Raw genomic sequence first — 10,830 nt, forward strand, 5'->3', positions numbered from 1 at the left:
CAATCACCAAAAGAACGCAACCTAGACCTGGGAGTGCTGAGCAGTTGGAGATCAGAAGATCTTAATGACCTTGATGGAATGTATAAATATATTAGGGGTCGTCCATAAATGACGTCACGCGATTTTGGACGATTTTTGACCGCCCCCCCCCTTCGTCACACGACGTCACAAAAAGTCAGACCCCCCTCAAATTTGACGTCACAAAGCTCTGCCTCCCCCCCTAAAAAAATAAAAGATGCTTCAAATCGCTTTAAACTATTGTCATTGTACTGCGTATTTAATGTGCCGCTGCACTCTGATGTTGTAGGAGAAAACATTTATTAAAAAGTCTATTTAACTAAATAGAACGTGTTGTCTATATTTAAAGTTGCGCATTTTGATGTGACATCACATTTCTCAACCCCCCCCTCCCCCCATCGTCACACATGTCTGACGTCATTTATGGACGGCCCCTTAGTTCCTGCAAGTAATGTGGGGTGAGCCCTTTTAAAGCCTCATAGGTTAATAGCAGTTTCTATCTTAAAATCCACTCGGAATTTTGACCGGTAGCCAATGAAAGAGACGATAATAAATCGTCAAAAAAACCACATGTAAACCACGTAAGTTACAAAGCGTATTTAAAATGAATGTCAATACATTGTGCTCGTGTGTTTCAATGCAAGACATCAAAGGTATTCGAAACAATCGGTGGCGGTACTGCTCACGTGGCTGTGGTGCTCCTCTTCTCAGCGTCGAGGTTTGTTGTTGATAACCCTCCGAGAAAATGGAACAAAAAAACACTCAACAATGAACATAGGAAGAGACATCAACATCGGAGGACAAATGGGGGGGGGGGGGGGTAGAAGATGTGGCACAATGCGATGTGGCACAATGCATTGTGGCACAATGGAATGTGGCACAATGCATGCATTGGGGCACAGTGCAATGTGACAATGCAATGTATGCGGCACAATGGAAGGTGACACTATACATTGTGGCACAATGGAAGGTGGCACAATGGAATGCGGCACAATGCATTGGGGCACAGTGGAATGTGACAATGAAATGTATGCGGCACAATGCATTGGGGCACAGTGGAATGTGACAATGAAATGTATGCGGCACAATGCAAGGTGGCACAATGGAATATGGCACAATGGAATGTGGAACAATGCATGCATTGGGGCACAATGGAATGTGGCACAATGGATGCATTGGGGCACAATGGAATGTGGCACAATGCATCCATTGGGGCACAGTGCAATGTGACAATGCAATGTATGCGTCACAATGCAAGGTGGCACAATGGATTGTGGAACAATGGAATGTGGCACAACGGAATGTGACAGCGATATTTTACGATGTTGCTTTTAATATGAATTTATGTAGAAGTCACACTGCTTTGTAATTTTTTTTTTATTATTAAAGGGTTTGTCTGTGAATCGGTAGTTTTATTATCTCTGTGACCGTTCACCTGCCAACTATAAAAAAAACCCACACACACGGTAATCGGAGAACATTTCTTAAAACAAGATTAATTCCCATCTGGCCCCGTGATGATGGCAATGTGCAGTCTCCGACTCCGTATTATCTATTTGGGCTATGTGCTATAAAGAAGGGCCGTTGCCCGAAACGTCGCCGATTATATACATATTTATTTTAATCCTTGGAAGGCCTTTTAGTGGTGTTTTTTGACGAATGTGTTCAGCTTGTTTTGTTATTCGATGCAATTGACATTCGCCTTGTCCCGCATCTCGTCGCTCTGCTGCGTGGTCGCTGCTGCTGTTGCTGCGTTGGAGAGACCCGCACGTTGGTGGTGAAATTCACTCAAGACGCGAGGTGAATTCACACTCACACCGCCATTCACTCTCTCTGTGTTTCTCTCTCGTACCGTGTCCACTGCTGTCACGAGAGGTGAATTCACACTCACACCGCCATTCACTCTGTCTGTGTATCTCACACCGTGTTCACTGATGTCACGAGGGGTGAATTCACACTCACACCGCCATTCACTCTCTCTGTGTTTCTCTCTCGTACCGTGTCCACTGCTATCACGAGAGGCGAATTCACACACACACCGCCATTCACTCTCGCAATGTGTCCACCGTTGCTACAAGAGGTTAATTCACATTCACACTGTGATTCACTCTCTCGCAATGTGTCCACCGTTGCCACAAGAGGTTAATTCACATTCACACTGTGATTCACTCTCTCGCACTGTGTCCACCGTTGCCACAAGAGGTTAATTCACATTCACACTCTGATTCACTGCCTCGCACTGTGTCCGCAATTGCTGCAAGATGTGAATTCACATCAACACTGCGATTCACTCTCTCGCATTGTGTCCACAATTGCTGCAAGATGTGAATTCACATTCACACTGCGATTCACTCTCGTACTGTGTCCACAATTGCTACACGAGGTAAATTCACATTCACTCTTGCACTGTGTCCACTGCTGTTACAAGAGGAGAATTCACATTCACACTGCGATTCACTCTCTTGCACTGCAATTCACCGTTGTTACAAGAGGCAAATTCACATTCACACTGCAATGGACTCTCTCGCACTGCGTTCACCGCTGTTACAAAAGATGGATTCACGTTTACACTGCGATTCACTCTCTCACCATCACCACCCCCATCGTCGTCAAATCATCAAATGTAATATAAAAAAACACATTGTTCTTCATAATGTATTATGCATTGATTGTCGTTATTGTTATTTATTGATTATCGACATTTTTATTATTTATTCATTGTCAGCATTATCATTAAACAATTCCCATTTGTCCCCCCCTACGATAATCATTGTAACCTTATCGTGGTGGGGTTTGTGTGTTCCAATAATCCTCGGAGCTATATTGCCTGGAGTCTTGTACTCCTGGTTAGGGTCTCCCTTGGCGAACAGCTCTGGGTGGCGATTCCAGACAAATAACGGTCCGAAAAAAACCCCTTCATGAATGGTTCAAATATACAAAAATCAGATAACCTCGCCCGAACAAGGTATACCCTGACTCCCACCGTGGAGCCATGCCTGGGGGTGGTGTTTGCCGGCAAAGCGCCTGGTGGCCGGTTGAACCCACGTAACCCGGTCGGACCCAGCCTGAAATGACTATGTGGCGCAGTCCTGTGGGCCCACCATCCGCAGGACTAAGGGTGCGGGCGGGTATGATGCCAGTAGGGCAGGAAGACGGATGGTCTCAGACGGACTGAACCTTGGCGATGGACACTAGCTATTGGGACGTAGAATGTCACATCACTGGGGGGGGGGGGGGGGGGGGGGGGTGGCGGGGAAGGAGCCAGAACTGGTGGAGGAGGTGGAAAGGTTCCAACTAGATTTAGTCGGTCTCACCTCCACACACAGCATTGGCACAGCAACCAAACTTCTCGATCGGGGGTGGTGGTCTCTCTCCTAATCTGGCGTAACCCCTGGTGAGAGGCCCCGGACGGGTGTGGGGATACTCTCAAGCTCCCGGCTGGGTGCTGTTCAGTTGGAGTTTGTCCCAGCGGATGAGAGGGTCGCCTCAATGAGACGAAAATGAAAACTCTGACTGTTGTCCATGCTTATGCACCAAACAGCAGTTCAGAGTATTCGGCTTTCTTGGAGACAGTGGGTGCAGTGCTCGACAGAGTGCCGCCTACCAACTCCTTAGTCTTACTGGGCGAATTCAATGCTCACGTGGGAAACCTTGCACATACCTGGAGAGGTGTGATTGGGAGGAATGCCCCCCCCCCCCCCGATCTCAACCCAAACAGTGAAATGTTATTGGAATTCTACTCTAGTCACGGAATGTCAATAACAAACACCAAGTTCAAACACAAGGATGCTCTAGAGCGTACTTGGTACCAGAGCACCTTCGGCCGAAGGTCAATGATTGGCTTAATAGTTGCATCATTGGACCTAAGGCCGTATGTTCTGGACACTGGTGAAGAGAGGGGCAGAGCTGTCAACTGATCACCACCTGGTGGTAAGTTGGTTCCGATGCTTCGGGCACCGACCAGATAGATGTGGAAGGCCAAAATGAAGTGCAGGTTTTCTGAGAACGTCTGCCAAAAGACCCAGTGCAGAAAGATTTCAACTTCCACCTCCGGGAAAACTTCTCCTGTACTCCAGGGGAGTCCGTGGACATTTAGTCCAAGTGGATGATATTCAGGACCTCGATTGTGGATGCAGCTGTGAAAAACTGTGGTCTGGACGCAGTTGGTGCTTGTCATGGCAGCAACCCTAGGACCCGCTGGTGGTCACCAGTGGTGAGAGAAGCTGTCAAGTTGAAGAAGGAGGTTTTTCCAAGCTATGCTTGGAAAAAGGTCTCCCTACTCGATTGAGAGGTACCGGCTTGCCAAGAGGGCATCGGCTAAAGCAGTCGCTGAAGCGAAAGCCCAGGCGTGGGAGGAGTTTGGAGAGGCTATGGAGAGGGACTACCGGGCAGCCTCAAAAGATGTTCTGGCAAACCATCTCACGCCTTAGGAGGGGTCAACGGGACGTGGCCCAGGCTGTTTTCAGTAGGGGTGGTGTAACATTGCACTCTTTCAAGGAGATACTCGAGAGGTGGAAGGAACACTTTGAGGAGCTCCTCAACCCTGTGGACATGCCCTTCTTTCAGGAGGCAGCTCTGGCAACAGCTGGGGGGTCGGATCTATCACGGTTGCTGAAGTCGCTGCGGCGGTCGAGGGCCTTCGTAGCGGCAAAGCTGCTGGGGTGGACGAGATTCGCCCAGAGTTGTTAAAATATCTGGACAGTGTAGGGGTGTCGTGGTTAACACGCCTCTTCAATGTTGCATGGAAGGCAGGTACTGTACCTCTGGACTGGCAAACTGGGGTCGTGGTTCCCATTTTTAAAAAAGGGGACCAGAGGATGTGCTCCAACTACAGGGATCACACTCCTCAGCGTCACAGGTAAAGCCGATGCCAGAGCGCTGGAGAGGAGGCTCCGCCCTGTGGTCGAGCCTCGGATTCAGCAGGAACAATGCGGATCCCGTCACGGTCGTGGAACAGCTCTTTTCCCTCTAACAGATATTTGAGGGGTCATGGGAGTACGCTTCTCCAGTCTACCTCTGCTTTGTAAACTTTGAGAAAGCATATGACTGTGTTCCCCCGCAACGTCTTGTGAGAGGTGCTGCGGGAGTATGATGTACCCGTGCCACTTTTGTGCGCTATCTGGACTCTGCCAAGGGTGCATCTTGTCTCCACTCCTGTTTGCCATTTTCATGGACAGGATATTAAGGCACAGCCGAAGTATGGAGAGTATCCAGTGTGGTGGCATTGAGGGAAAAAACTGGAGGGCCTGGAGAAAAATAGACGCGACCACGGAGAGAGAGAGAAAGACACGCAGACTCCAAATATACAACAGGCGTCGCCAGGATCGAGATCCAACCCACGACCTTCTGCATACCAGGCGAGGTAGTTAACATCTAGCCACCGTGATGATGATGAGAGAGAGACGCAGACTCCATATATACAGCAGGCGCTGTCAGGAACGGGATCGAAACCACGACCTCCTGCATATCAGGCGAGGTAGTTAACATCTGGCCACCGTGATGATGATGAGAGAGAGACACAGACTCCATATATACAGCAGGCGTTGTCAGAAACGGGATCGAAACCACGACCTCCTGCATATCAGGCGAGGTCGTTAACATCTCCCAGCGACCACGGCGCCCCTTTGTCAGAGAGACCCCGCGAACAGCACTTGTAGCAAGAAGCTATGTAGGGTAATTGTTGTATCGGTGTGTTTGTTTTATAAGCGTACACACCTAATTGGATGTGTAAACATATTGTTTCACTTCTCAGATGGCGTCTCGCGTCGAATTACCATTCATCAAACAAGAGAACGAAGACAATTTGAGTGCTGGGCTGTGTTCGGATTTGACGGTGAAATATGAAGACGCCGATGCCGGTGAGCTTAAATCTACCGCGACATATACAACATTAGGACCCCTTTTTGATTTAAAGGTTTCGTGACTGCAGGGATTAATATTCCTGGTTCTTTCGGTAAAGTCACGTTTCCCTTCTACGTGACTTCACCGAAAGAACCAAGAATATTAGAACCCCTTAACGACGTTAATTGGTTCCACGAAACCGGTCGTGAAGTGATTTGGTCGTCAAGCGAGTACAGGAAAAATACGTTAAAAGCTCAATTCGTTCCGATAGCATCGAAAGTTACCCTTTTTTCACCCCCCCAAAAAACTTAGTAATATTTAACCAATGGCTATTAATACATAAGTTACTAAACATTATATGCACATAATATTAAAAGATGCATCGTTAATCAATGCATTAAGTCATATTTACTGTACCTACAACAGCCCATCGTTAACAGGGGAATGGTCGGTAAGCGGACACACTGAGCTCTATGGAGGCCCCATCGTTAAGTGATTAGTCGTGAACAGGCGTGGTCGTTAAGAGGGGTTCTACCGTACTTTCAATTGAAATCTCAAAATTGAATGGCTAAACTAGGCAAGAAACATGCTTTAAGAGTTGTGGGAGACGTGTGTTGAACCGTTCTCTTTGATTGACTTGTTTTTTGTGTGTTTGTTGTCCTTCCCCCGCACCTCCGATTAGCACGGTTGGATACGTACAGTGCAAAAGAAGTTGAACATACATACATACCTACATTACATCTCCCCAATAAGATTTTTAATGTGTGTGTGTGTTAAATGTGTCGTTACCCCGGTGTGTTGAAGGAGTAGCTTATCGGTATGTTTTGTGTACATGACGAACCTTACTAATTGGCTGTTGTTGGGTGCTGGGGGGTTTCACGACACATTTATATTTACACGATCTAACCCAAAAAACCTCTTATGGATAATATTGGTAGGAAAAGCCCTACTACTACTATGTGTTAATTAGACCTTCCATCTATCATTAACGATTGTGGGTTTCTTTTCCCCTTCTGAATTACAGTTCGGGATATGAATATTGTTAAAGATGAAGGGGTTGGTGAGAGGTCAGAGGGGACGGAGAATTGCCACGGAGGGTGTCCGGCCACTGCAGACAAGAACTTCATCGAGGTGGAATTGTTGGAGGAGGACATTGGTCAAGGTGGGTTCCCACTTTGATCACGGATAAAACATTTAATAGCTTCCGGTTTTATCGCCAGACAAAGCCCGATCATGCTGAACGTATGTACGTGTGTTGAACTTCTTTTGCACCGTACGTAGCCAACCGTGCTCATCGGAGCTGCGGCGGATGGACAACAAACTACACACAACAAGCAGTTCTAAACAAAGGAGTTTTAGTATAGTGGTTTAGTGTCTTGTATCGTAGTGTATACTGTAGTGTATAGTATAATGTATAGTGTAATATGTAGTGTATAGTGTACTATGTAGTATATAGTAGTGTAGTGTATAGTGTAGTATGTAGTGTATAGTGTAGTGTGTATTGTAGTGTATAGTATAATGTATAGTGTAATATGTAGTGTATAGTGTACTATGTAGTATATAGTAGTGTAGTGTATAGTGTAGTATGTAGTGTATAGTGTACTATGTAGTATATAGTAGTGTATAGTGTACTATGTAGTATATAGTAGTGTAGTGTATAGTGTAGTATGTAGTGTATAGTGTACTATGTAGTATATAGTAGTGTATAGTGTAGTGTATAGTGTACTATGTAGTATATAGTAGTGTAGTGTATAGTGTAGTATGTAGTGTATAGTGTAGTGTGTATTGTGTGCGGCATCACATATTGGTTCACCGTTCTACAAAGCTAATGTAGCCCTTACCATTAGATACCCAATCGAGGCTTTGTCTCTTGGACCCGTTGTCGATGAGAATCAAGCCTTCACAATGACATTCAGCGAGATCACTGCAGTGACTTCGATGCTAAAACACCGGACTCAACGTGACACACACCGCCCGTATGTGCTGCCGCACTTTAGAGCCCCTAAAGTGTTGCGTTCATTTAGTTTTTTGAAAATGTGCGGCAGATGACGGGCGCCCGACGGGACTGCTCTGCACAGAGTGCGGGAAGCAGTTTTGCGCGCAGCTAGGAACGCCGACGGCGGACGAAGCAAAACGCGTCAGGCGGGCGCTCCGAGGCTGCGCGCAGTGCGCAAAGACGCTCCAGGCCTGCGCGTCGAGCGACCGGAGGAAAAAACGACGAACCGGAGAAAAGCTGTGCACGGTCGCGACGTGCGACGAGGATTCTGCTATGGTGGATCAGCCGGGAGGCAGTTACGCGGCGGATGCTGTTGGCAGGAAGCCGCACGTTTGCAAGGAGTGCGGAAAGGGGTTTTCAAAGCTTTCCGTCTTGGCGAAGCATTCCAGGACGCACACGGGCGAGAAGCCGCATGTCTGCGCAGAGTGCGGGATGGGGTTTTCGCAACGTTTCCACTTGGGGAGACATTCTAGGACGCACACGGGCGAGAAGCCCCACGTGTGCTCGGAGTGCGGGAAGGGGTTTTCTCAGCGTTCCAATTTGGAGACGCACTCTAGAACGCACACCGGTCAGAAGCCACACTTGTGCACGGTGTGCGGCAAGGGGTTTTCACATTGTTCCACTTTAAAGAAACATTCTAGAACGCACACTGGCGAGAAGCCGCACGTGTGCAAGGAGTGCGGGAAAGGATTTACCCAGCGTTGCACTTTAATTACCCACTCTAGAACGCACACCGGCGAGAAGCCGTACGCGTGCAAGGAGTGTGGGAAGAGGTTTACGCAGCATTTCAATCTAGAGATTCATTCTAGAACGCACACGGGTGAGAAGCCGCACGTGTGCAAGGAGTGCGGGAAGGGGTTTACAGCACGCACCGATTTAAATAAACATTCTAGAACACACACCGGCGTGAAGCCACACATGTGCACAGAGTGCGGGGAGAGGTTTGCAAAGCCATCCACTTTAGAGGCACATTCCAGAACACATACCGGCGAGAAACCGTACATGTGCGATGAGTGCGGAAAAAGGTTCGCACAGCGCTACAATTTAGATATGCATTCTAGGACGCACACGGGCGAGAAGCCATACTTGTGCAAAGAGTGTGGGAAGAGGTTTTCACAGCGTTCCACTTTAGACACACATTCTAGAACGCACACGGGCGAGAAGCCTTACATGTGCGTGGAGTGTGGGAAGAGGTTTACGCAGCGCTACAATTTGGAGATGCATTCTAGAACACACACAGGCGAGAAGCCGCACCTGTGCAAGGAGTGTGGGAAGGGGTTCTCGCAGCGCTCCACTTTAGAGAAACATTCTGTAACGCACACCGGTAGGAAGCCTTACATGTGCGTGGAGTGCGGGAAGAGGTTTACGCAGCGCTACAATTTAGAGATGCATTCTAGAACGCACACGGGCGAAAAGCCACACGTATGCGAGGAGTGTGGGAAGGGTTTTGCACAGCGTTCCACTTTGGAGAAACATTCTATAACACATACCGGCGAGAGACCACACTTATGCAAGGGGTGTGGGAAGGGGTTTACAACGCGTGCTTATTTAAATAAGCATTCTAGAATGCACTCTGCTGAGAAGCTGGTTATCTGAAAGAGCAGTGTGGGAATATGGGTTCACGCAATGTTGCAATTTTAGAGTGCCAGCCCTCGCACGAACCTCGTTGATGTCAAAATTAACACTGCTCTTCGTATCATCAATGGCACCCTGAGGTTCGCTTAACTCCCGTGGCTTCCTGTGCTGCCAAACATCGCTCCTCATTGCATCAGGGCCATTTGAATTTTACCAACAGATTTTCGTCAGTTGAGACCATACGTAGCAATCATTGACCCTGACTGGCAGACCAATGCCTCGAGTCGCTTTCGCAATTGAAACGTATCCTGGTATCTTGCGTTCTCACCCCGTTAAGCAAAATAGAGTGGTCCCTCGGTTAAAACGTTTTTAATCCGTTCCATGAAAACTACTGTTAACCGATAACTGTTTATCAAATATAGAAATTACACGTTAAAAGTACAAATCACCGAGTTTGCAAGAGGAGCTGTTTCCATTACCAAAACAGAAAATGTGTAATGTAAACAAAGCTAGTCGAGGTCTAAACGGCTCAGTAATTGGCATCGCTGATTGGCTGAGGGCATGGCTCAGTCCCACTTACTAGCGCTCGGATTGGCCGAAAATTGGCGCCCACGTGCATAACGTAAACGTACCGTTAGTCAACATTTTAAAGTTAGTTGAAACCGTGGGGTTCCTATGGCAGGTGAAACATTAACGAAAAAACGTTAACTGATGTCACTGTTAACCGAGAGACTACTATAAACTTGAAACTAGTCGATTGGATGGGTGATCACCATTCATTGTCAGGCTGTCATCAGGCTCTGGGGCTGCAAGGTAACACAGGGCAGGGCAGCATAATCTATTGGTGTACTGTACTTATATGTCCCCCGCATCTATGCTCCTTGCCCATTTACCTGCACTAGCCATCGTTGGTGAAATATGGTCAAACAAACCCCTCGTCTGATAGACAACGTGGGGGTGCTCTCATCAACCAGTGGACTGACAAAAAGGGTCTGTGCATGCCTTTGTTTTAACATCTCTGGGTCTTCAAATCCGGTCCTGAGCATTCCAGTTTTATATAGTAGTAGATGTTCCTTGGAATACGTACGTCATTTGTTTCAATTCCATATTGCTTTTAGAACTGATGGTAATTGTCCTTGTTCTGTAGTATAGCATCCCTTGTGTGGTAATCTATCAAATGTATACAGTTCTTTGCTGTACACAGTGAATTCCTCTATTGTATTGACTGATTTGAAGGTGGCCTGTTGTTGAGAATTACTTACTAAACTCTGCTTGTTCTGTTGATTGGTCGTTATCAAGTGCATCACTTAGTAATTAGTGTTTAATAAAAAAATGTGTAAGTCCATGATGCTGTATATGAGGCTTAAATGACCAGGCATCATAAAATAGTTGGCCTCTGG

The 10,830-nt window shown here is 47.2% G+C and overlaps 1 protein-coding gene across 3 annotated transcripts; it reads left to right on the plus strand.

Annotated features, from left to right (window-relative positions):
- The first annotated feature begins 413 nt into the window (after window positions 1-413).
- Window positions 414-10,715, plus strand: LOC116956621 (uncharacterized). 3 transcript variants are annotated; one of them, XM_032978376.2, is made up of 4 exons: window positions 414-1,818; window positions 5,771-5,876; window positions 6,884-7,021; window positions 7,938-10,715. In XM_032978376.2, exons 2-4 carry the CDS (start codon window positions 5,771-5,773, stop codon window positions 9,449-9,451), a joined length of 1,758 nt encoding a protein of 585 aa, XP_032834267.2. In that variant the 5' UTR covers window positions 414-1,818; the 3' UTR covers window positions 9,452-10,715. The 3 variants fall into 3 exon arrangements, with proteins under 3 accessions (XP_032834267.2, XP_032834264.2, XP_032834265.2); XM_032978373.2 differs by having other exon boundaries at window positions 415-1,818; window positions 7,905-10,715; XM_032978374.2 differs by having other exon boundaries at window positions 1,813-1,893; window positions 7,905-10,715.
- The last annotated feature ends 115 nt before the right edge of the window (window positions 10,716-10,830 follow it).

The sequence above is a fragment of the Petromyzon marinus genome, chromosome 66 (assembly GCF_048934315.1).
Source record: "Petromyzon marinus isolate PM22_M1 ecotype Great Lakes invasive population chromosome 66, UKy_Petmar_22M1.pri1.0, whole genome shotgun sequence".
Taxonomy (NCBI): Eukaryota; Metazoa; Chordata; class Hyperoartia; order Petromyzontiformes; family Petromyzontidae; genus Petromyzon; species Petromyzon marinus.